This window comes from Chiloscyllium punctatum, chromosome 9 (assembly GCF_047496795.1).
Source record: "Chiloscyllium punctatum isolate Juve2018m chromosome 9, sChiPun1.3, whole genome shotgun sequence".
NCBI lineage: Eukaryota > Metazoa > Chordata > Chondrichthyes > Orectolobiformes > Hemiscylliidae > Chiloscyllium > Chiloscyllium punctatum.
This window is the reverse complement of record NC_092747.1, coordinates 74,341,355-74,368,883: the sequence shown is the minus strand read 5'-3', so window position 1 is coordinate 74,368,883 and position 27,529 is coordinate 74,341,355. Positions and strand designations below refer to the sequence as shown.

General features: G+C 41.2%; 1 protein-coding gene across 1 annotated transcript in view; it reads right to left on the bottom strand.

Moving 5' to 3' along the window:
* Positions 1–14,494: 14,494 nt before the first annotated feature.
* panx1a (pannexin 1a) overlaps positions 14,495–27,529 on the bottom strand; it is an 86,934-nt gene continuing 73,899 nt past the window's right edge. Inside the window, exons 3-5 of the mRNA XM_072577821.1 lie at positions 23,822–24,039; positions 20,967–21,643; positions 14,495–16,575 (exon numbers count right to left, since the gene is read on the bottom strand). Of these exons, the coding sequence (XP_072433922.1) occupies positions 16,457–16,575; positions 20,967–21,643; positions 23,822–24,039 (1,014 nt within the window). The 3' untranslated portion in view covers positions 14,495–16,456. The remainder of the gene's footprint in view (positions 16,576–20,966; positions 21,644–23,821; positions 24,040–27,529) is intronic.

Sequence of the window (27,529 nt, the reverse complement as noted above, 5' to 3'; positions counted from 1 at the left end):
AAATATTAGGGAAACTAAAGTCACCATGACAACTTCCTCATCGAAGTCATTTAGATTAGATTTCCTACAGTGTGGAAACAGGCCCTTCGGCCGAACCAGTCCACACCGACCCTCTGAGGAGTAACCCACCCAGACCCATTTTCCTCTGACTAATGCACCTAACACTATGGGCAATTTAACATGGCCAATTCACCTGTCCTGCACATCTTTGGACTGTGGGACGAAACCAAAGTGCCCAGAGGAAACACATGCAGACATGAGGAGAATGTGCAAACTCCACACAGACAGTAACCCGAGGCTGGAATCGAACCTAGGACCCTGGTGTTGTGAGGCAGCAGTGCTAACCACTGTGCCACCATGCCACACTGAAAATCACAAAGAGCAGAGGTCCCAGAACAGATTCCTGCAGAACACCACTGGTACCAAGCTCCAGGGTGAATACTTCCAATCTATCACCACCCTTGGTCTTCTGTGAACCAGCCAATTCTGCATCCAGACAGACAGGCTTCCCTATATCCCATCCTCCTTACTTTCTGAATAAGCCTACCATGGGGAACCTTATTAAGCACCTTGCTAAAATCCACGTACAACACATCCGCTGCTCTACTTTCATCAATGTGTTTTGTCACATCCTCAAAGAATTCAATAAGGTTTGTGAGGCATGACCTGGCCCTTACAAAGCCATGCTGACTGTCTCTAATCAAACTATGCTTTTCCAAATAATCATAGATCCTGTCTCTCAGAATCCCCTCCAATACTTTACCCACCACAGACATGAGACTGACTGGTCAGTAATTCTCAGAATTATCCCTATTTTCTTTCTTGAAGGGTCTAACATTTGTCACCCTGCATTTATCTGGCAGTACTCCAGTGAACAGTGAGGATGCAAATGTAGAACAATCTGTTCCCTCACTTCCTGTAGTAACCTAGGGTATATTCCATCTGGCCCAGGGGATTTATCTTTCCTTATGCTTTACAAAATTGTCAGCACATCGTCCTTCCTAACATCAGCTTCTTCTACCATATCAGTTTGTTTCATGCTGTCCTCAAAAATATCAAGGTCTCTCTCAGTAGTGAATGCTGAAGCAAAGTATACATTAAGGATCTCCTCTATTTCCTCCATCTCCAAGCGCAAGTTCCTTCCACTATCCCTGATGGGCCCTACCCTCACTCTAGCCATCGCCTTGTTTCTCACATAAGTGTAGAATGCCTTAGGGTTTTACTTAATCCTACCTGCTAAAGCTTTTTCACACCCTCTTCTAGCTCTCTTAAGTCCATTCTTCAGTTCCTTCCTGGCTATCTTGTAACCCTCTAAAGCCTATCTGATTCTTGCTTCCTCAACCTTAAATAAGTTTCCTTCTTCCTCTTGACTCGATGTTCCACATCCCTTGTCAGCCAAGGTTCTTTCAACCTACCATCACTTCCTTGCCTCAGTGGGACAATCCTGTCCAGCACTATCAGCAAGTGCTTCCTAAACAGCCTCTATGTTTCTGTTGTGCATTTCCCTGAGGACATCTGTTCCCAACTTAGGTGCCCCCCAGTTCCTACCTAGTAGCATTGTAATCCCCCTCCCCTAATTAATTACTTTTTCATACCATCTGCCCCTATCCCTCTCCATGAGTATAGTAAAAGTCATGGAGTTGCAATCACTATCGCTGAAATGCAATCACTATCACTGAGAGATCTGACACCTGGCATGGTTCATTGCCAGGCTCCAAATCCAATATGGCCTCCCCTCTCGTCGGCCTATCTACATATCGTATCAGGAACCCTTCCTGGCCACCCTGACAAAAACTGCTCCATCCAAACTATTTGAACTAATAGGTTCAAATATTAGGGAAGTTAAAATCACCCATGCCAACAACCCTGTTACATCTGCACTGTTCCAAAGTCTGCCTCCAAATCTGCTCCTCCACGTCTCTGTTGCTATTGGGGTCCTGTAGAAAACTCCCAATAAAGTGACTGCTCCTTCCCTGTTTCTGATTTCCAGCCATACTAACTGTAGACAAACCTTCCTCGATGATCTCCCTTTCTGCAGCTATGATACTATCCCTGATGAGCAATGCCACTCCTCCACCTCTTTTACCTTCCTCCCTATTCCTTTTCAAACATCTAAACCCTGGAAAATTGAAGAACCAATCCTGCCCCGTGATATCCAAGTCTCTGTAATGGCCATAACATCATAGTTTTAAGTACTGATCCATGCTCTGAATTCATCAACCTTATTCCTGACACATTTTGCATTAAAATAGACACACTTCAACCCATCACACTGACTTCACCTTTGCCCTATTAAGTGCCCATCTCTCCTCACTCTCTGCACACTGTATCTGGCTGTTCACTACCTACTCCATCATCTGATCTGTAGCTCAGCTTCCCACCCCCTGCCAATCTAGTTTAAACCCTTTTGAAGAGCTCTAGCAAACCTCCCACCCCTCCAGTTCAGGTGCAACCCATCCTTCTTGTACAGGTCCCACTTTCCCTAAAAGGTATCCTAATGGTCCACGTATCTGAAGCCCTCCCTCCTACACCGTCTCTGGTCCTCTAGCTCTTTTGCATTTTGCATGCTTCTTTCCTGCAAGGAGACCTGTAAGTGAGAGTAACGGATGTGTTGAATGTTATATTAAAAAGTATTTATTGAGGTAGTAATGAAGGAGTTGCATACACTTCATAAATGTAAATGGCAATGGTAGATGGACAAACAAGTGTGGAGAAAGGATGTATACACCAACAAGATTGGTTGTTGTGAAGAAATGGTGTGCTGAAGAAGGCTTGAGAAGGTAGTTGACTATGCCACTGTCCTCTTCCCTGTTTATGTCATTAAACTGCTTTGGGCACTAAATCCATGATCATGATTCACACTCCTGCTGCTAACCTCATGTGAAACCTTCAGCCTTATCTTTGTTTTACTAGTCAGCCTCTTCTTACCAATCTTCAAGAAGAGTATCTTCCTGGAGCCCCTTATAGAGACCAGTATCATTTGCAGTGAGGTGTCACTAAAATCGGGCAGCATTTTTGAATATTTCAGTCTGTTGTGACAATTTGTTCTATCCTATGCCCAACTCCAGAATCCACCATATATCATGTTTGTAATGTCCCTTTAACTTGAATATAAATTAGCTCCTATGGGTTATCTTTAGATCAGCTCAAGCTAATTTGTCATGAAACTAGGAAATAATATAACATAGTGGCTGAGTCAAAAGGTACTACATGCATTACCAAATTTCTTCAACTCCCTGCACCTTATCCCTGCATATTGCCAACCCTTTAAGCCTACACTAATATATCTGAGCTCCTTCCTCATAGATATTTTTCCCATTCCTTTCATTACTTAAGATGTTATTTTAATAACCATGGTAACATTTTGAATATGATCATGTTATGATTAATCAGGATTGAAATGGGGGAGAGAGAGCAGAGTCTTACAATGGGGTGGTAGCATGGAAGAGATTAGCTGATATTGTTGTCACTAACGGCGGTGCCAGGTGAGGGATCAGGGATGGTGAGCAGGAGGTGTAATTGTCTACTTGTCTCAGGAGTGAGAAGGCACAATTAGTGGGAGGTTTCCTTGATACGAGGGGTAGGGGATGTCTCCTGCTCCTCCAGGGCCCCAAGAAGTGCTCAAAAAATGTACCTACCTTCTATTGCCAGGTGCCCCTGTTTCTATTTCACTGCTGGTTTTCCCATGCCCTGAGAAACGCATTGTGTTAAATTTAAATCAGGCTCTGATTGTACTGTGAAAGCTAACAAAATATCCTGTCTCTCCAAGTTAAGGTACAAAAAACAGCTGAAATCTTCTCCTGAAAAATGGCAGATGTGTTTCGATTAAATGGCAAATTCTGAAAGTCAGCAGAGAGAGCCACCTACTGGTGTCTGACCTCAAAAATATCAACAAGCAAATTCTTATAGAGTTTATTATTTCTTTTGCTGAAATGGTGTAATTTAACTTTCCAGAGGGGTCCTATAAATTGTCTAAAATTAGAAATGCAAAGCTACATAAATATCATAGTGATAGTTATCATAGACCCAGAGGACCATTGGGGTGCTCTTTCATTACAGAGAGATGCCTAATAGTGAGCTTAATTTGAGAGTCACCATGCATCAGACAAGGGGCAAACTTGAGAAGGTGTGACCTTTACAGTGACCTCAGCCAGTACAGGAATTGAACCGGTGCAGTTGGTATTACTCTGCATTACAAAACCAGCCATCCAGCAACTGAGCGAACTGACCCTGTAAATATCATGCTGGAAAAGCGCAGCAGGTCAGGCAGCATCCAAGGAGTAGGAGAATCGACGTTTCGGGCATGAGCCCTTCTTCAGCCCTCCTGCTCCTTGGATGCTGCCTGACCTGCTGCGCTTTTCCAGCAACACATTTTCAGCTCTGATCTCCAGCATCTGCAGTCCTCACTTTCTCCTGTAAATATCATACCCACTCAATTCTATAACAACTCATTATAGAATACAAAAGGCCCAGAACAGCCCCAGGATGTGGCCATAGCCTAATAATTGGTAATATGGTTGATCCAATGTCACCTGTCATAATGCAGTAGAATCTTCTGTCTTTCACAGCCCAGGTAGAGTTTTGTGGTGGGGGATATTTAATCAGGAAGGAATGTGGGGAGCCCAGATCTGGTCACCTTCTTGATTCCACAATGAATAAGTTTGTGGTGACTTAGTCTTACAAACCCTTTGCCAATTGAGACCCTTATGAGCAAGTAAATGGCTTCATTCCAACACCACTGACATCAAACCAGCATGGGTAAGGAGCTCATTGTAGGGAGAGCATGACAAGTAACCATCCACGTGTTGAATTGCTTGTCAGCCCCTTGCAGTGTGCGTATGGGTCTGGTGGGTATTTTTCAAAGACATTCAATAGACAATAGACAATAGACAATAGGTGTAGGAGTAGGCCATTCTGCCCTTCGGGCCTGCACCACCATTCAATATGATCATGGCTGATCATCCTTAATCAGTACCCTGTTCCTGCCTTATCTCCATAACCCTTGATTCCACTATCCTTGAGAGCTCTATCCAACTCTTTCTTAAATGAATCCAGAGACTGGGCCTCCACTGCCCTCTGGAGCAGAGCATTCCACACAGCCACCACTCTCTGGGTGAAGAAGTTTCTCCTCATCTCTGTCCTAAATGGTCTACCCCCTATTTTTAAGCTGTGTCCTCTGGTTCGGCACTCACCCATCAGCGGAAACATGTTCCTTGCCTCCAGAATGTCCAATCCTTTATTAATTTTATATGTCTCAATCAGATCCCCTCTCAGTCTTCTAAACTCTAGGGTATACAAACCCAGTCGCTCCAGTCTTTCAGCGTAAGGTAATCCCACCATTCCAGGAATTGACCTCGTGAACCTACGCTGCACTCCCTCAATAGCCAGAATGTCTTTCTTCAAATTTGGAGACCAGAACTGCACACAGTACTCCAGGTGTCGTCTCACCAGGGCCCTGTACAGCTGCAGAAAAACCTCTTTGCTTCTATACTCAATCCCTCTTGTTACGAAGGCCAGCATGCTATTAGCCTTCTTCACTACCTGCTGTACCTGCATGCTTACCTTCATTGACTGGTGTACAAGAACTGCCCCCTTACCTTAAATTGATTCCATTTAGGTAGTAATCTGCCTTCCTGTTCTTGCCACCAAAGTGGATAACCATACATTTATCCACATTAAACTGCATCTGCCATGCATCTGACCACTGAGCTAACCTGTCCAGGTCACTGTAATCTCCTAACATCCTCCTCACATTTCACCCTGCCACCCAGCTTTGTATCATCAGCAAATTTGCTAATGTTATTACTAATACCATCTTCTATATCATTAGCATATATTGTAAAAAGCTGCGGTCCCAGTACTGATCCCTGCGGTACCCCACTGGTCACTGCCTGCCATTCCAAAATGGAGCCGTTTATCACTACTCTTTGTTTCCTATCAGCCAACCAACTTTCAATCCAAGTTAGTACTTTGCCCCCAATACCATGTGCCCTAATTTTGCTCACTAACCTCCTATGTGGGACTTTATCAAAAGCTTTCTGAAAGTCCAGGTACACTACATCTACTGGATCTCCCTCGTCTATCTTCAGAGTCACATCCTCAAAAAATTCCAGAAGATTAGTCAAGCATGATTTCCCCTTCATAAATCCATGCTGACTCTGACCTATCCTGTTACTACAATCCAGATGTGTCGTAATTTCATCCTTTAGAGAAGACTCCAGCATCTTTCCCACCACTGAGGTCAGACTAACTGGTCTATAATTTCCTGCTTTCTCTCTCCCACCTTTCTTAAAAAAATGGTACAACATTAGCCGCCCTCCAATCCTCAGGAACCGACCCCGATTCTATTGAACTCTGGAAAATAATCACCAACGCATCCATGATTTCTCGAGCCACCTCCTTCAATACCCTGGGATGTAGACCATCAGGTCCCAGGGACTTATCAACCTTCAGACCAAACAGTCTCTCCAACACCAATTCCTGGCAAATATAAATTCCCTTCAGTTCAGGTCCTTCAGCCACTGTTACCTCAGGGATATTGCTTGTGTCTTCCCCAGTGAACACAGATCTGAAGTACCAATTCAATTCTTCTGCCATTTCTTTGTACCCCATAATATATTCCCCTGTTTCTGTCTTCAAGGGCCCAATTTTAGTCTTAACCATTTTTTTGCCTTTCACATACCTAAAAAAGCTTTTACTATCCTCCTTTATATTTTTGGCCAGTTTACCTTCGTACCTCATTTTTTTCTCTGCGTATTTCCTTCTTAGTAATCCTCTGTTGTTCTTTAAAAGCTTCCCAGTCCTCCGTTTTCCCACTTATCTTTGCTATGTTATACTTTTTCTCTTTTAACTTTATATGTTTCTTAACTTCCCTCGTCAGCCATGGCCACCCATGTCTCCTCCTAGGATCTTTCTTCCCTTTTGGAATGAACTGATCCTGCATCTTCTGCATTATACACAGAAATATCTGCCATTGTTCCTCCACTGTCATCCCTGCTAAGGTATTGCACCATTGAACTTTGGCCACCTCCTCCCTCATAGCTCCATATTCAACAGAAATATTGTCACTTCCGATTGTACCCTCTCTCTCTCAAATTGCAGATTGAAGCTTATTGTATTATGGTCACTACTTCCCAATGACTCCTTCATTTCGAGGTCCCTGATCAATTCTGGTTTGTTGCACAATACCAGATCCAGAATTGCCTTCTCCCTGGTTGGCTCCAGCACCTAAGAATCCAATGCCTGATCGACAGTCATGGCAGGAGGAAGAGGTAGGTCATGCTGAGAGAAACCCTTTTACCCTTGCTGCCAAAACCCCAGTCCCTTCATCCATGACCACTACACTCACAAACCTACACCTGTCATCATTCACCTTTGGCTTCAAATCTAGTGACAATCCTAAATCTAAGGTCGTTGTCAAACGCCACTGCAATAGCATTGCCATTCAATAGACCTGCCAGCTCTTGATGGGCGGGAGAACTGTTTCTGGGATTGTTGATTCCAGGGAAAAGCCAGCGCTGGTCTGTCAAGTGTCTGAGTCACACATGATGAGACAGCTTTCAAGGCTCTCCAGAGGGAAGCTGAGACATTGCCATTTTTATTCTGAGTTTTTATGACACTGATATCAACAGTGCTACAGAATTTTTAACATCAAGTCAAAACCCCACAGATAAAATATCCTATGTATGATCATGTAGAGAAGTTGCAAATAGAATACCTCTTTTAAAACTTAATTAATGCGATATGGGCATTGCTGACTGGGCCAGCGTTTATTGCCCATCCTGTATCACCCTTGAGAAGTTGATAGTGAGCTGCCTTCTTGAATTGCTGCAGTCTTTGAGGTATAGATATACCCACAATGCTATTAGAGAGGGTGTTCTGGATTTTGACACAGCACCAGTGAAGGAAGAGCAATGCAAGTCAGAATGTGCATGGTTTGGATGGGAACTTTCAGGTGCTAGTGTTCCCATCAATCTGTTGCCCTAGTTATTCTTAGTGGTAGAGTTCACTGATTTGAAAGGTGCCATCATAGAATGAGAGGTGATTGCCCAGTGTATTATCATGGACTGTTGATCCAGAGACCCAGGTAATGTTATGGAGAGCTGGATTCAAAACCTGCCAGGACAGATGATGAAGTTTGAATTCAATACAAATCTGGTTTTAAGAGTCTAATAATGACCATGAATTATTGTTGATTGTCAGAAAAATCACTTATGCCCTTTAGGGAAGGAAACTGCCATCCTTACCTGGTCTCCAGACTGACAGCAATGTAATTGATTCGTAACTGCCCCTCTGGAAAATTAGAGGTTGGCAAAAAACCCATCATGGCAACGCTATCATTGTGTGAATGAATAAAGTAGAAAAAGCTTCAGTGAGTCACAGCAGAGTAAGTTGTAGATAGGCCAGGCTGCTGCTCCTGTGTATTCATTGAAAGGAGTGAATGTTAAAGGTGATAGACAGGGTATCAATCAAGTAGGCTGCTTTGGCCTAGATGGTGTTGTGCATTGTTGGTATGAACTGCAGCAATCCATTACACACTTGACTTTTCCTTTGGGATAGTGAGCAAGCTTTGAGTTAGGAGACGAGTTACTCACTGCAGTATTCCTGGAGTGTAACCTATTTTTTTTTATCATTCAGTTCAATTTCTGACAAGGGTAATCCCTAAGATGTTGATATTGGGAAATTCAGTGCTGATAATTGTAATAAACACCATGGGGAGATGGTTAGATTCTGACCTTATCATTTTTGTATATGAATGTTACGTGCTACTGATCAGCTGTTGTCAGGTGTTGCGATTTATGAACATGAACTCTGAGGAATTGTGAATGACACTGAACATTATACAATCACCAACAAACATTTCTGAACTGTTGATGAAAGGTAGGCCATTCATTGATGAAACAGTTGAAGGTGGTTGGGTCTGTAACAGTTCCTAAGAAACTAACATTCTATGGCATAGTGATAGTGTCACTACCAGTAGATCAGAATGCTTGGGTTCAAGACCCGTCTGTTCCAACAGTGCCTGAATATTTTAAAACATATCAACCCTAAGGAACTCAATCTTGGAACTGATATGACTAACAACCACAAATGTTTTCCTTTGTGTTAGTTTTGATCCAATGAATGGAAAATTTTTCCAATTGATTCCAGTTTTGCTCGGGCTTCATGATACAATGAGAAAGTGAGGACTGCAAATACTGGAGATCAGAGTTGAGAGTGTGATGCTGGAAAAGCACAGCACATCAGGCAGCATCCGAGAAGCAGGAGAGTTGATGTTTCAAGCATAAGCCCTTCATCAGGAATGAGGCTTGTGGGTCAGGGCTGAGAGATAAATGGGAGGGGTTTGGGGGAAGGAAGCTGAGAAAGCGATAGGTAGATGAAGGTGAGGGGGAAGGTGATAGGTCAGAGGGGGGAGTGATGGACAGGTCCGGAGGGCGCTGTCGAATAGGAGGCATGGGACTGGGATAATATGCGGGGGGAGGAGAAACGAGGAAATTGTTGAAATCCACATTTATCCAGCGCAGTTGCAGGGTCCCAAGGTGGAATATAGGTTGTTCTTCCTCCAGGCATTGGGTGGTAACGGTTTGGCGGTGGAGGAGGCCCTGGGCCTGCATGTCCTTGATGGAGTAGGAGGGGGAGTTGAAGTGCTCAGCCACGGGGTGGTGGGGTTTGGTGAGTGCGGGTGTTCCAGACGTTCTCTGAAATGTTCCGCAAGAAGGCGTCCTGTCTCCCCGATGTAGAGGACACCACACTGGGTGCAATGGATGCAGTAGATGACATTGGTAGAGGTAATTTATCTGTATCCTTTCACATCTGTCAGAAATTTACTTGTATCTCTACCAATGTCATCTACTGCATCCGTTGCACCTGATGTGGTCTCCTCTACATCGGGGAGACAGGACACCTTCTTGCAGATCGTTTCAGAGGATATCTCTGGGACATCCGCACCCAACAACCCCACCGCCCCGTGGCTGAACACTTTAACTCCCCCTCCCATGCCCCCAAGGACATGCAGGTCCAGGGCCTCCTCCACCACCAAACCATTACCACCCAATACCCGGAAGAGAAACGACTCAAATTCTTCCTTGGGACCTTGCAACCGTACGGGAGAAATATGGATTTAAACAGCTTCCTCATTCCCCTCCCCCCACATTATTCCAGTCCTAAGCCTCCAACTCCGCACTGCCCTCTGGACCTGTCCATCACTCCCCCCCTGACCTATTACCTTCTCCCTCACCTTCATCCACCTATCACTTTCTCAGCTACCTTCCCCCAAACCCCACCCCATTCCCATTAATCTCTCAACCCCGGCCCATAAGCTTCATTCTTGATGAAGGGCATATGCCCAAAATGTCAATTCTCCTGCCCCTCAGATGCTGCCTGACCTGCTGTGCTTTTCCAGCATTACACTCTCTTAATGATACTATACCTGATCTTGACTGGATGTCAAAGCCAGTTATTCAAAATTCATAATTTGAGTTGAAGTCCTTTGATGAGGTTGTAGTATGCATTAGTACCAATGACATAGACAGGAAGACTGATGAAGTGCTACAAGCAAAGTTCAGGAAGCTAGGCCCTAAGTCTGAAAAGCAGGACCTCCAGTATTGTAATCTCAGGATTACTCTCCATGCCACTTGATAATAAGGTGAGGATTAGGAAGATAGTACAATTTAACACATGGCTGAACAGCTGTTGCAGTGGGAGGGTTTCAGATTTCTTTTATCATTGGGATCTCTTCCAAGGCAAATGGGTTGTATCTTAACTGGAGGGGCACCAACATCCTGGCAGGGCGGTTTGCTAGTACAATTTGGGTGGATTTAAACTAATAAGGCAGTGGGGTGGGAATCAAAATAGCAGGTAAGAATGTGAGCAGAAGATAGAGGTTAGTAGGCAAAACAAGCAGGATGAGTCTAACAAACATGATGAGGGACAAAATTATAAACGATGAAAATGTAAACTGAAAGGCTCAGAGTCACCAGGGAGTAATAAGTAAAGATGAAGAGTTTGCAAAGTGTGATGCCTAGGAAAAAATTAAAATAAAAAGGCAACTCAGTGGAATTTATTTAAAAATCTTGCACCAAAATAAATGGGATGAAGTTGATGTGCTGACAGCGCAAATGGAGACAAATTGTTATGACCTGATAGGGATCACTACACATGGTTGCAGGAGGATCAGATCAGAGTGTTAAATGTCCAAGGGTACTTTGTATTTTGAAGTGATACACAAGAAGGAATAGGAGGTGGTATTGCTTTCTTGATTAAGGATGACATTGAGACTGCATTGCAAAATAGAATTGGCACTAGGGATCAAAATGTTGAATTAGTTTGGGTGCAAATAAAAAGCAAGGGAAGAAACCTTTGGTAGGAATAATTTACAGGCCCCTGAACAGTACTTCCAAAGTACTACATAGTATAAACCAAGAAATAACGAGGCCTTGTGAGAAGGGCACAATGATAATTATGGGTGATTTTAACATACATATTGACTGGATTAATCAACTTGTCAAGGGTAGACCGGAGGGAAAGTTACATAGTGTGTATGAGGGATTGTTCCTTACAGCAACACTGCCATAGTGCCAACCAGAGAACTGGCTAGTTTAGATTGATAAGTAGTGTTGTAGTTAAAGATCCTCTGGGAAGGAGTGATCACAGCATGCTAGAGTTTCAAGTTCGGATTAAAAGGCTGAAGACAGAGTCGTAATTGAGAGTTTTAGTATTGAGCAAATTATACAGGCCTGAGGAAGAAGTTAGCCCTCGTGAACTGGGCAAAAATACAAAGGACAGGACAGTCGAAGGTCAGTGGCAAATGCTTAGGGAGATACTAAATACCTCTCAATCAGAATATAAACCTCAAAGGATTCTGGAATGGTACCGGTAGATTGGAAACACTAATGCGACACTCATTCATTTGACCTCTGTGCTGGGGAAGTTTCTGAAATGAATCATAAAGGAGATAACTGAACACTTGGGAAACAAAGGTCAATTCACCAGCATCTGCATAGTTTCTTGAAGAGTCACTTCATCTGACAAAGAAGCAGCACTCTTCAAATAAACCTGTTGGATTATAACCTGGTATCATGTGACTTCTGACCTTGTCCATCCAGGCCAACGCCAGCACCGTAAGTGGTTGTGAACATGGAGATGAACTGAATCAGCAGCTGAGTTGGAGATGGGGAGGAGCATTCAGCAGGTGTTATTCAGTAACAAACATCCTTCCCCATGACACCGAGGTTGAGCCCTTCTATGGCTACTCCCTTTTGAACATACATCCCTGTGCTATTACATCTAGCAAGGCAGCCTTGTAGACATACCCAGTGATTGATTGGAGGAGTATTTGATATTTGCTGAAAACCATTGACTGAAGCAATTGGCTAAGTGCCAATTTTTGTAAATTTCATGGAAGGTTTCTCTCTGTGAGGTCTTGTGGTTTTTCTCATGCCATCATTCCAAACTCACCTCACTAAACATGCAAGATGCCCCTACAGTGTCCTGTTAATCTGATTCTCCCATTCCCAGCAGTTGAAAGTCCTCAAATATGCAGGACTTCCAAAGATTCCTGGAATCGGCACTGTATTAAAAGGTACTGTCCATCTAGTCAAGCACTGGCAGTCTGACACTGCCCTGGATACGACAGGACATAGAATGGTGTTTCCTTCCCTCAGGATTGGCAGAAGAGGTCATAACACTAGACCCTGCCAGCCAACAACCATCCAAAGGAATGCCTAGCAGTGTAGGAAGAAAGCCAAATAACCTTTACTGCTCCATTAGGCTTACAACCACTCTGCTACCACACCCAGTTTCCACCAAAGCTCATGCTCTATTACTATTCCAAACATTTTTGCATAGGCACTGTTATCCACCTAATTACCCTTTCCGATTAACTCCGCATGGCCTGTACATTGTATACACACTTACACGGCACATAACAAGCTTCCCTCATCTGCACCCATACTAACAGTTATGACAACCACGTTTATCTCACTCAAACCCCTAATATTGCTCATTCCAGAAGAAGGTGTCCCATAATGGGGCCAAAAGAGGGAGAACAGGTGATAGGGTGCCTCATCATACCCTGTGAGGGGAACTTGGCCTTCACTGGTGTGGACCAGGACCAGTCCTGTGGATACGTCAGAACATCCATAACATAGAAACCAATCAAGAAGCATCATCCATTGCATTGCCACTTTCCTGTTATCCTCATTGTAAATGTATCCTTAACATGCCAGAAGTTTTACGCCTGGTCCATGCTGCATTCTCTCTTCTCCTGCAGGCATGAGCGTGGCCTCCACAGACAAGTGAGCAGCCCCACAAGACATCTCCTCTTCAACATCTAAGGAAGACAAGGTGGTTTCCTGTACCACCTATGATCACAGATACTGACACCTTGGTGGGGATGTTAGTTCAATTTGGCAGCACAGGCTGGTAAGCATATCGCTCCCACATCTCCCCATGCCCCAAGTTACTGTAATGACAAAGCATTTATTTGACTGTTTAAAAAACCCACCTCTTCTGCTCATGAACTTTAGAAAGGAAAATCATGGTCCACACTGACTTAATGAAATTCCAGACCCAGAGCAGTGTGGTTGACTCTTAACAGTTCTTTAAATGTCTGAGGAAGTCATTCAGGTCAAGGGCAACAAATGTTAATCCTACCAATGGCATTCCATAAAATAATTTTTTTAAATGCTCAAAATGCATTGTATGCAAGGATTTTTAAAATCTTCTCTAAATACATTTACCTAGATTATTTCTAACAACAATGATATGTTCTGCTCTCAGAATACCTCCATGTGCACTTCCTTCATAAGGAGATTGCCAATTCACCACACTGTCGTCCACTCCTGCCACCTGACTTGCATCCGGTCTATCATGACTGTCAGCCTGCAAGACCAGATCAGCCTGGTAAGCACTTCCATATTATTTTTCTGCCTTCCCTGCGTCATTTTTACAGAACCCAGAAGGACTGGAGAATTGCTGATGTTGTCCCCTTGTTTAAGGAGGGAAGCAGGAATGATCCAGGTAATTATAGACCATTGAGCCTGATGTCAGTGGTAGGAAAGATGCTGCAGGAGGTACTGAGGGATAGGATCTATTTACATTTGGAAGAAAATGAGCTTATCAGTGAACTAGAATTAGCAGTAAAGGTTATGAGGCAGGAGATTGAGGATAGGGGGGCAGTGGTGCTATGTTGTGATGCAAATTATGTGCTTCTGAGGAACTGACCCATCAAAGCTGAATGCATTCTGTATGTCAGGAGATACCTTGCAGTCTCACTGAAGGGTCAAAGGTGGCTGCTATCCAGCAAAGTTCTATGTCCGTTTGTGAAGATTGATTTCTTCTTCACAAGTCTGGACTACAGTCCAGCCATTTTCCCTCGGGCAGACCCAATTTAACCATTTGGCAGATTATAACACTTTATGCAGTATACCTGCTGACTGAAAGGAGTGTTTGAGACGTATAATATATTATCATATTTATTTATTTACATCGTAATATTCTAGCTAAATGGCAGAACAGGCTAGAGGGGCTGAATGACACACATCTGATCTAACATGACATTTGGAACAAGAATTGTGTTAAAATAGTTCATGAATAAATTTGATATCTCTGTAAGCTTGCATACCATAACCAGAGTCTATTGCCTTAGACTGATTACCAATGAATTAAGGTCCCTGTCTTAATGGAGTTTCAAGTACTGTTACAATTAAAGATCACTTTTTTTTCTTAGGGTATGAAGAATAAATTCAATGCTAAAATGAAAATATTTCTAGCAGAGTTTTAAGTGACATAAACTACTTTTCATTTGGCATGTTTTCCCAAATTCTACAGTAAACATTTGTGACATTCCACAGTAACAGCTCCTACTTTCTATAAAACACAAAACAAGAAACAGCACACCTGAAATTTAAAACAAATAGAAACTCTGGCATTACACAAGTGCACTGGTACAGGACTCTTTGAAAGTTGAGAACCAGATTCGTTCTCTGCAGACGTTGACTGACTTGCTTTTCTTATTCAGTATTTTCTCTTTTCAGGCTTACACGTGAGACAGGTAGTCAGTTGCTGGGTAGATTTTTGAAAGCCATTACCATTTATTCTTGTTTTTGACTCTTATAACTAGTGCAATTACAAAACCTGAACACAGACATATCAGAAGGTTATTATTTTTCTGGCTATATTCCATGGGGAGATTCCACCTTAGTTGAATAATAGCTGGGGTTTTCCAACTCCATGCTCACCAGTTGCAACTGTCCTCCTATTCACTGAAATGGACAAACATAAGCTGGAAAATGCAACAATGGAAAACTGACCAATACATATTTGTAAAATCCCAAAAAATCCAACAACTTTGAATGATAAAAAGAATTGAAAGACATGAGAAAGACATTTTATATTCCATAACTAGACGAATGATCATTTTAATTAACGTAACATTGAGAGCATTTTCCTCCTCAAATATTGTTTAAAGATGTTGTTACACAGCATCTGTAATTAATTATTCTAAAATAATTATTTTTCTGTAATTATGTTCAGCATCAATACAATCCATCTGTTGTATTCTTACCTAGGACAAATCTTAACTCATGTCTCACATGAGATTCTAATAGATTGGTGCTGAAAAAACACAGCAGACCAGGCTTATGCCTGAAACATCAACTCTCCTGCTCCTTGGATGCTGCCTGACCTGCTGTGCTTTTCCAGTACCACAGTTTTTGACTCTGATCTCCAGTATCTGCAGTCCTCACTTTCTCTCACGCGATTCTTGAGTCACTTATTAGGAACAGCTGGGTTGGCTTCCCATCACTGCTGTCGTGAGTCTTACCATCAGAGAATCTTCTCCGAGAATGCAACCAAGATTATGTTATGCAACGTACTTGTTTTAATTTAGTGTGGCAGGGGAATCCAGATGTGAGCAGCTTGTCGAATAAATACAGTGATGACCATATTATAGTCTCTGTTGATCTAGGCTACCTGGAGTGATGCTTCAGTGTTACACTTCTGACTTGGTGGTGAAAATTCTACCATTAACCCAAAGGCTCAATATGAACACAATATCCACAATCATATCTCCAAATAAGAGATAATAAAGATGACATTATTACAATCATAGTATAAATACTTTTTAAAAATTAGACATCGACTCTATTGAGTTAAGCTCAGCAATATCTGATTAATTTTAACCAGATTTGACAATCTGCATTCTATTTTAAGCTGACTCAATAGTCTTGCTAAAATACTGATATTTACTTAGAAAAATGTGAGAAATGCACATTGAAGACCAAAGTACACATTTAAAGATAAAGGACTTTACCAGGCAACAAACAATTAAGATTCAAGAGAAACTTGAACAGTTTATAGTTCACTGTTCTGACAACAAATATACAGGCTAATACTCCTATAAATTAAGAACTCATATTTGTCTTTAGGAACTGATGCACATGGTTAATTCCATATTTTAACAGTTTGAACTGCAAATTTGAGATTCCAGAAGTCTTTGTCGTAAAGCCATGGACTCGTCTCTTTCTTCATCGGTGGATCTGATCCCATCTTCTGCAGAAGCCGATTTAGTAATTACTGTGAAAACAGTTGTAAAAAGGTCACATTTACTCATCTTGATAATGAACAAATTTCAGATTTTTTTAATAACTTTTTTAGCTTCATTGCTTCAAGTGAACATTGGATGTAACTTCATTTTCTACACTCCAGAATATTTTTACTTGAACCAGAACCTAGGTTGATTTCTAATATACCAAGAAAACCAGCAGTGCACCCTCTTCTGTTTAGTTCATCTTTTGCTTTTGTTTTTGTGGGAATGCATTTAGAAATTATCTCAGAATCATAGAATTGATGCATCATAAAAGGAGACCATTTGACCCATTTGCCCAGCTCCCTGAATTCAGTTCCCTTAGTGCCATTCTCTAGCCTTTTCTGTGTAACCCTACACAGTCTTCCTCTTATTTTTTATACATCCAGAAGTGCTCTTACTCTCAACTGAATTTTATTTTTAACCTTGTCACTAAATCATCCATGGTATTTTCTTTCCCCCATCAATTAAACACCATCAGTAAAACACCTGTGTTTCCAAATAAATAATATACATGAAACGCCTGTTAAGGGCAATGCAAACTATCAAAGGTGAGAGAGAGGCAGGGAGAGCAGGAGGGATAAATCAAAATGGATCTGGAAGAGGCTTATTCTTCCTCTTCAGAGCACAAGTGTATTCCAATCAAAGGTCTCAATCGAGTCTGCCTCTACCACACTCAGAGACTGTGTATTTCAAAGACTAACCATTGGCCTGTCCTATAATAGTAGTGCCAAACAGAGAACAGCCAGGGAATTCCTAGAGGCATAGCACTCAACCACAGATTCAATCAATAAGCACATCGATCTGGACCCAATATACCGGCCACTGCAATGGACAGCTGGAACTGACAACCGGAAGCGACAGATTCAAACCACTATAAATGCCGGAGGAAAGATCACAGAAGCGCTTTACAGGAGGCTCCCAAGCACTGAGGATGTCACCTAGACAGGGGGCGAAACGTCTGCAACACAAATTCCCAGCTCGGCGAACAGAACCACAACGAGCACCCGAGCTACAAATCTTCTCACAAACTTTGGATTTTATAGATGCGCAGCTGAGACTTGATTGAGATTTTGATGAGGTAACTGGGAGGGCTGATGTGGATAACAGAGTTTATCTGGTGCATATGGATTTCCAAAAGGTGTTTGATAAAAGAACAAAAAATTAGACTTGCCAGTAAGGTTAAAAATCATGAATAAAAAGGATAGTGGCAGCTTGGATTGGACATTAGCTGAGTGGGAGGAAACAGAATAGCAGTGATTGATGGCGGTGGCTTTCCTTGAATATAATCCACCTGGTGAAGCATGGCTATGTCCCTGTGGACCTTTGCTTGGGAATGCTGTGGTCAATTAAGGAGCTACCTGGTGACAATGAGCATTCCTGCACAAAAGCTCACCCCAGCAATCACCACTCATCCTCCCAACCCCATCCACATCACCTACTCTGCAGGGACTTGCCTAACTAGCACTAGTACCTCCAGACCCAACTTATCTGACTAGGAGAGTCTGCTCTCTATGGCATCCTTGACTATTAGGCACATTCCCATCAGAGGTCACTGTTCCTGATGGCACTGCCGAGTGCAACAGCTGACTGGCCAGAAGCTCCTGGGAATGTGATCCTGTCTTTCAAAGGAATGAGAGACCTGGAGGCAATTAATTAATTGCCATGTGAATGAAAGGCTCAGCCCAAGGCACCTGAATAATCCAGGTCTAGTTTTCAGTCCTCACAGTTGGGCCTCGGCCACAAAGAGAATTCAACTAGCAAGGCTGTCTGCTTCAATTACAATAATAAAACTTATCTATTTGAGGGATCTATAAGGATCTCTATGAACAGATGCAAGTTCCACAAAGATAGCAAAACTCTCAGAAGCTCACATTCATGGCTGTAATTAAGACGTACAAGTTGGCTATCTCATGTATTGATTTTTAACTCTGATAGCAAATCAGCAGTAAACTTTTTAACAATTTAAAAGATGTGTTGGGTGTACATTGATACTGAAAATGGGTGGAAGCAAAAGGTGTAAAAGGAGAAAATACTCAAATCAGAGAAGTGAAAGAGTTGAAGTTGGGGTGAGACTGAAGATTGTACTCATTTGGACACAATTGTAAGACCTTGTGATAGATTTTCAACTTGCTTCCCAGGCACAATACAGGCAGGGAGTTATCAATCAGTTTTTACAAAAAACATGCTTGATCTTTATTTGTCGTAACAGCCATCAGCAAATCTCCAATTAGGAACAAAGATTTATGCTTTGGGTCAGTGAGGTGCACTTTCGTGAAGCAGGTAACCTCTCACACATTTAGCTTTATCAAAATGCCCTGTGTAGGTTCTGGGGTCACACATTCCTCCACTCAGCTAATTGCCAAAACATACTGAATAAAAGTAGACTGATGTTTTAGAATTGCCAAAGTGTGAAACTTAACTGTCATGCAGCAAATCTGGTTCTTAGTAGTTTGTAGGTCTTCACTAATATCCTCCATGCAGTGCTACTATGTCACATCTAAACTCGCAACTATAGTATTACCTATAGGAACAAATACCATTGCAAGTATATGGTTCAGTAATTACAATAATTCCTTTTCTGTAGAATCTGACAATTTTAAAATGTATTGTAAAATTAAATATGTAAATTTACTTAGCAAATTTAATATAGAATAGATATAGCTAAATATCTTGTTTTAGTATCTCATTCAATTTGTCTGTTTTATTTACAAATAAATTCCAGCTTCCAGTCTTTATTTTAGTCAATTCATTCATTTTAGAGCAACAATGACTGGTTTATGTGAAATAAGTTCTAGAATAAATGTAGAACTTTTGAAATAATGATCCGCCATATTTGCTTGGATGTTAACACAGAAATAATAGCACACCCAGAGTAGAATTCCATGTCCCTTTTGGAAGCAGGTTGGGAGACTGGGGCTCCCACTGAATGGGAGAATAATGCAAGATAGGTCCTTGTAGTCCATTTCTGATCGTTCCAGGTGGAAAAGGGAAGCCTTTATACATTAAGCCAGAAATGCAGATGAGACACTCACTACATACAAACTGTTCAACTTTGCCTGCAGCCTACTGGAGGGTCCCTCATTGCTATAATTCATAGGTTGGAACCTGACTCCTCAGCACTACCACTTCATTCACCCTACCCATCAGGTGATTCTCTCCTTGCAATTATCACACCAGCCCACACTCACTCTCTTTCGACTCCCACTGGCAAATCCCAACGTACATCCGAGCATTATTCTCAGAGTGGTCTCTGCTCCTCCTGGTACTGCCAGTAGTAAAGAACTGGTCGCTTTTAATTGGCTAGCACCTCCTTGCAACAGGATTTCAGTTTTACTAGATTCTGGATTACCCTGACAGAGAATAAGTGTTTGATTATTGCATTTAGACTCAGAGAAATGACACAGGGGTCCAGCCAGTTGTCCTAACTTTGGGCAGGACACACATTACTCATATTAAATTTCACCAACAAACAAAGAATGCTGGAGGAACTCACCAGGTCTGTCAGCATTTGTGGAGACAGAAACAGAGTTAACATTTTGAGTCCAGTATGACTTCTTCAGAACTGAAGAATTGCTTTAGATAACCAGCATTTGCAGTATTTTGCTTTTAATTTTCATCAGTGTGTGCTATTGATATTGTGTCTTAAGATGACTGGAATTTATGAGCCAGGGCCTTTTACAAGCCTAAATTCCAATACAGGATAGAAAAGCACTGATTCCATGGAATTGCTTAACTATTGGCCCTATCTGAATAGCTTTGACCTGACCCAAGATTCCAGTCGATCTTTGAAAGGTAGGGAAGAGTGCCTTATACTTCCTGCACAATTGCCCAGATACTCAGTAAAGTGACAAACAGGAAAATGAGGGAAGAGGCTAGAAATATTCTCTCTTCTTCATTGTTGATTACATGTAGAATGGTCTATGTCTCCATGTTTCAATACAAACCAAGCAGTCACCATTTTCATTCAGAAAATCCTATGTCAAAGTTAAAGAGGCAGAAACTAACTAATCTGGATGGTCACTTCTTCTTGCAGCCTTTGCATTTAGAGAGCAGATCGTCATGGGAACAAAGCTCAGGAAAATTCCTTTTAACCCACTTAAAATTTAAGACACTTGAAAATAATCCTGAGTGCACACTATGGAAAGATCCTTGTAGCAAATGGTGATGTAGATTTTTCTTTTTCTTAGTAATTTCAATAGGAATTTTGAGACTATTCTGGTCCATTGAAATAGGTTTCTGTTCAGAATGGCCATCAAAACATACTGCTGGAATCAGTTGTTGCTACCCTCAGTTTGAGAAGGGTATGATGTTTATTCTTTCTTGCATTCTTTGCAAAAAAGGTGCCTGTTTTGAAGTTTATTTCAACAAAATGTCTTACCTTTCAGTTGTGTTGCATTCTGGTCCATATTGGGGTCAGATTTTTGATCGGCTTTCTTGTGTTTGGCCAAACCATCCACTGTATCTGACTTGACTTGTCCAAGGGCTATTAAAGGCATCATTGCATCCATCATAGATGGTTCTAATAACTCCTTACCTTTTATGTGTTCTAGCACTTTAAGGCATTTATGGGATTTTATTTCACTGATATTTTCTTCCAGGAATAGAAGGTATAGATTCAAATCATTCCAATAACTTTTGGTAATGTTCATCACTTCAAACTGTGGTAAAAGTTCATATACCTTTAGAAAAGTGAAGTTTTTTCTGAAAGGAAAAATCATGCCATACACTGCAACTGGTATAAGGAGGATATATACAACAATGTTGACAATACTTAGAAGCTGAAAAATTCCAACAGAAATGAGTTTGCATTGAAAAAATTCTGGTATGCTTGTTTCATTCCCCAAAATACCAGTTTTGACTGAGCATCTGAATTCATCCGTGAGAAAGGTCAGAGAGATGTAATACCCCAAGTAGATGCAGGCAAGTATAAGAAAAGTGAGAGCGAGGCCTTTGCGAACAAGATACAATGTCAACATACTCCAGGAATCTTCTTTTGATTTCAAGTAACGCTCCACGATTGGGAATTGGAAAAAATTCTCCTTCTTCTCCTTGGCACTAAAGTTAAAGAAAGAACATTTAATTAAGAGAACCTAAAACATGATGTACTATTTTTAGATGATCTATTTTAGTCATTTTGGTATGAATGTAAAGTTTTATAAGATTAATCCGCTTTGGGACTGTCCTTTTAATTCAAGTCAAAATAGGATCATAAAAGATGTGATGAGCTCTGCCTGATGACAGACCAGGTAGCTTGGACATGCATTACACCAAAGAGGCTCAGGGTGATGCCTACAGGAGAAAATTGTAAAGTTCTCACACCTGGAGACCTACACTGACTTGTAGACAGACTTTCAGTCTCTAAGTTTTTGGACAAAAATAAAGAGGAATAGAGAGACAAAGGACTGCAGCAACTGAAGTCCCTTCTGCGAGCTACGAGTGGAATTGTGGGAAGACAGACAGTCTCTAGTCTAAGAGATGCAGCTGCATCCAGTGACAATCAAAGGGATCTCAAAGGTTTGTGTTGACATAGCTAAGGGCTGACGTAATGCCTTACAGCTGGTGGATGGTTTCGTATTTCCCTGGAAATGCAGAGGAGCACTTTTTAATGGTTTCCTGATCTTACTGCTAAATGAAAGGAGGAAAAGCAAGCCAAAGGCTGAGGGTGACTTTATAGAGTTTTATAAAATCATGAGGGGCATGGATAGGATAAATAGACAAGATCTTTTCCCTGGGGTGGGGAGGTCCAGAACTAGAGAGCATAGGTTTAGGGTGAGAGGGAAAAGATGTAAAGAGGACATAAGTGGCAATATTTTCACACAGAGGGAGATGCACGTATGGACTGAGCTGCCAGAGGAAGTGGTGGAGGCTGGTACAATTACAGCATTTAAAAGGCATCTGGATGGGTATATGAATAGATGGATTGATAGATGGATTGATAGATGATTTAGATGGATATGGACCAAGTGCTGGCAAATAGAACTAGATTAGGTTAGAATAGCTAGTCAGCATGGATGAGTTGGACTGAAAGGTCTGTTTCTGTGCTGTTTATCTCTCTGACTCTATGACTCTAATTGGAAGTTGGAAGATAAATTGGTCTTCTTTCTGTAAAAACAACAATTCTGCAGAAAAACTGCAGTGAAATGTAACTGTATCATAGTGATTTTGGTTGTATTAAAAGTTAAAAGGGAATAATCTCTCTGTAATTCAGCAAGTTAGTTGGCTAGCCAATAATGTTTAGCCAATGCTGTTTAAATTTGTTTATTATAGAAGTAGTCTTTTGGAAACTATGCAGTATTCTCAGGGCATCAGGCGATGGACTCCCAAAAATTACAACATAAAAAACAGAGAAATATGAACTTCTTTACCAGTCTCTTTCTCATGGTAAACAAGTGTTCAATGTATCACACACCAACATAAATGAGACTGGAAATACTTTAAGTAAATTTTAGTTTTCACCATGTGAGCAGTAATCTGAAGGAGGTGTGAATGTATCCGATTAAATTTTGCAGTATGGCAGTACCAGCAAGTGAAGCCTAACATTATGCCACCAACATTTAATTTGTCGATGTTTTACAAAAGCTATAAATGAGTTCTCCTTCAGGATTTGTCTGCCTCTTTAATTTTCTCATCTCTTCCGACAATATAACAAAACATGTTGGCAGTGAAAGACCACACTCTATGCCCAATGAACCCAAACCACAAAAATAGGTCAGCAATGCTGCAAGGTTAGAATGGTGGGCTGAACTCCAAATGTTCCAGAAAACAAAAGAATTCAGTTCATAATCTTTTAGAATTTGTCAAATATTGTGTGTTTCAAGTGAAATACTTGCCTTATTTTCTCGCTGATTCTTGCTAAATAGCTAATTAGAAAGTTGAGAAATGTTTGTGCCATGATTGCCCCTTTCTTTCTGTTCTTGTATATTTTGCATTGGCATTAACATAATTACATATTTCATGATCCCCATCCACTCCCATAAAAGCCTTGTTTTGCTAGAATGTTGCCAATAAAAATTCTTAAAAAGCAACAGTCAGGAAATAAGCTCATTTTCCATTAATCTACAATTAAACGTTAAATAAATGATTGTTACTGTAACCACAAAGACATTATATGACATCATCTGTCTACCATTCTATACAATTTGTTTAATATAGCAACCAATTTGATGCAGAGGCTCGGGATAGCTGCAGTAACTTATTACGATACAAAATACAACAAATAGCTTATCTACATACCCACTCGGTTCCCCAAAGGATTGGGGCCAGCCGTTGACATCAAATCCACTGGTGCTGGCAATGTGCTGTGCTAATCTAATTCCACGATTGTAAGCCTTATCAAGCTCTTCTATTATAAAAGTCAATTCACCATAAAGCTGAGGTGCTGCAGTGAACTGCCAAAATAAGGCTGGAATATACATAAGGATTGCCCCAAGCAGAAGAACATATGGAAACACCTACATTAAAGAGAAAAGGTTTTGTATGAGGAGAGTGTTCTTTCATATATATAATTGATAAATTTATAAAGAATTACATAAATAAGTCCAACATTTAATGTTACATACAATACAATGCATAGTGTATGAGCTATTATGCTTGCCAGACAAATTATGAAATATACATGTACATGTTCAATATTCTCTGGCACAAACGGCCTGAAAAGGTTTCCCCTCAAGATTCTGCTTCTCATGGTAGTGTTATTCTCTTCCCCTGCAGCAGATTTCTCAATCACCAAACTTTTAAATCTGACAAAATCAATCTGGTCAATGACAGCTCTTTGCACTGGAAATCCATGCTATTGGTGGGCTTCACAAGTTCAGCGTAAAAGAATTTTCCGATCAAGTTTGGCAGGCTTTGATGAAGTTACAAAGCTACCTTCTGCCTTCAAGATGTTGATCACAGAGCTTTTCGCATACCTTAGGAAAAAGAAAACTGTGTGTACATCTCAACTCACTTCACAGAGTACACACTGGACCACAGATGACATTGGAGATCTTCACACTAAAGACAGAGTTCTAGTGACTTTCCACCACTTACACATTTTCCTTGACATTAACTCTCTGACTGCAGCAGAGACAGATTCTGCATGCTATTCTCAGTCTGGATAGTTCTTTCAGACTTGGTCATGATTTCTGAACACCTTTGAGAATGCAAAACCTCGTAACGTTTGCTCTTAGGACTGAAAGGAGGGTGTAAAGATTCTCCAAGATTTGTGGTCTGATAAGCGTCTTGATGTTTTCTAGTGTCAATATTTCATATTCAGTTTTCATGTGCTGCTGCCAATCTAATGATCTTCCAGTAAGTGACATCCAGCCAGTAGGAGGCAGTGGTCAGAAGACAGTGAACACTGAACACAAACAGGAACTCTACTGTAGCATGAGCGAGCCCATTTAACCTTATTGAAACACTCCATCTGTAGGGTTGCTAAAAACAACATGCAGCTCATTTCCATCAGGAGTCTGGACATGACAGCTAGTTTACTGCAAAAACTGCCCAATTGCCCAGATATAATATTGAATTCAATACCTAGAATGGCTGGCCTTGAGGTCACCAGTAGCAGTGGGAATTACTGAGGGACAGTCAACTACTGACTGGGGAGAGAAAGGTGGACTTAAAATTTCAGCTTTGCACTCCATGCAACTGAAACTTATTAAACTCAATTTGTGCCAATGAGAGCCCCGTGTCACCTCTTTTAGGGAAGGCTTGCTGTACTAAGTAACATTCAGGCACTTAATTTGACAGTGATCACCTTTTTCAGATCAAGGACACCGAGGGCAGATACTCCATCCACTAGGAGCTTTCAGCCAGAAGCCAGAACTTCAGTGATTGGCAAGTTCACTGAGGAGATGAAAGCTGTTGCCAATACGATATTAGCCTGAGGTCAAGTATCATCACTGAGTCCCAGACCGCATATTAGTGATGTGGGAAGCAGAGGAAGCACAGACTGACTCAAGGGAGTGGGAAAGAGAGTACAGCAGAGAGGGAGGGGATTCTATACAATGCCATGTTACCACTCTCCCTACATTTCGATGCAATTTCACCCCACCACTCCCCCACCTTACTTTGACACAACTTTTCAAGTAGGTGTCAATTGCTGGCTTTATGATCAGGTTAAACAATATCGTGAAACATGGTAGGAAAAGTATATTTTTCTTAACAAAAACAGTTAATGCAAATAACATCAACAGAAGAAACGGTTTTTAATGAAAATGAGAAAAGGATCCTTGAACTCTTAAGTGACTAATTTATTAAGAAACTGAAAACACCACAGTCATGGAAGAATAGAGACAAGATGTGCACATTTATTAGTTAAGAATGAAACATAGTAACAAATGGTAGTTAATGCTTTGAGATATTAAAATACATTAGATTATGATTTCATAATGACTTAGTTTCACACCAGAATTACAATAGTATGGGTACAGCTAAAGACATTAACAGCTATAACATTCACGTGTACTTCTGGTTCAAATGCAGAGATGATATCCATGCACCAAGAGACTTCCACCAGCATTGAGTGGGAGTATGGCACTACTACAAATGCCAACATCTGGGTGTCACTGAGCATCAAATTCCCATTTGCTGATTCTGTTTGTTGAAATGAAGAATTAAAGCCCAATGGCACTATTAGAAGAAAGGTAGTGAATACTCCTGCTGTTTAGCCAAGCTTCATTCCTCAGATATTATCATGATATGTTAAATACCTTCTAGCCCATTGTTGGTTGTGGGACACTGGCGATAGCCCAAATTCATGCAAATTGTAGGGGTTTGGAGATCTCTAAGTCCATTGAAGCCAGCCAGATTGGGCATGTAGGAATGGGCTCATTACTCAATTGATTATTATACATTAGCAAAAACTGATGCAAAAAACTGGTACAAAATCCAGAAACAGATCTTGCATGCCATTTTTAAATGTCTCTGGAATTAAGCCTGAATATTTCTCATCAAAATTATAAATCCCATGGTGGATCCATCTTATTTTCTTCTAACATCTGAAACAGGCTTTTTCTTATTGCACATGAAGCATTCACCACACTACCATGCAAGTGAGGGAGTTGCTTAGAGTAGTTTTCAAAGTTGAAGTTCAAACACATTGCCTTTAATGTAAATTACAACGTCCTAAATAAGCACTTCCAAATCAGAGTCCTAAAAGTGGCAGCGATTGAAAGTTCAATTAGTTACCACACCCCTTCTCCTCCACACTTCACCACACTTCACACTGGTAAAATTGCACCTTTTCTTCAATTATTCATGGGGATGCGACTGTCTCTAGCTAGGCTAGCATTTTTTGCCTAACCTTTAACTGCTTTGAACTGAAAGGCTTAACAGGTCATTTCAAATGGCAGTTTAAGGGTGAATCGTATTGCCATGCATCTGGAGTCACATGTAGGCCTGAACAGGTATAGATGTCAGATTTCCTTCCCCAAAAAACGACACAAGTGAATCAGATGAGTTTTTTTTAATGATAATCGACAGTGTTTATATGGTAAACATTGGGGTAGCTTTTTACTCCAGGTTTTTACTAAAACTCAAATTTCAACATCAGCTATGGTGAGATTTAAGTCAAAAAGAATGGCGCTGGAAAAGCACAGCCAGTCAGGCAGCATCTGAGGAGCAGAAGAGTTGACATTTGAGCATAAACTCTTCATCAGGAATTCCTGTTAAAGAGCATATGATTGAAACGTCGACTCTACTGCTCCTCGGATACTGCCTGACTGGCTGTGCTTTTCCAGCACCACACTTTTTTGTCTCTGATCTCCAGCAATGCAGTCCTTACTTTCTCCATGGTGGGATTTGAGCCCAGGTCCCCAGAAAATTAACCTAAGTTTCTGGATCACTCATCCAGTGACGTTACCACAGTACCACCATCTCCCATCAACATGATTAAACAAGACATTACTTTTTTTTGATCAACATCTTGAAGTTTTTTTTGTGGGAGGGAAGGTG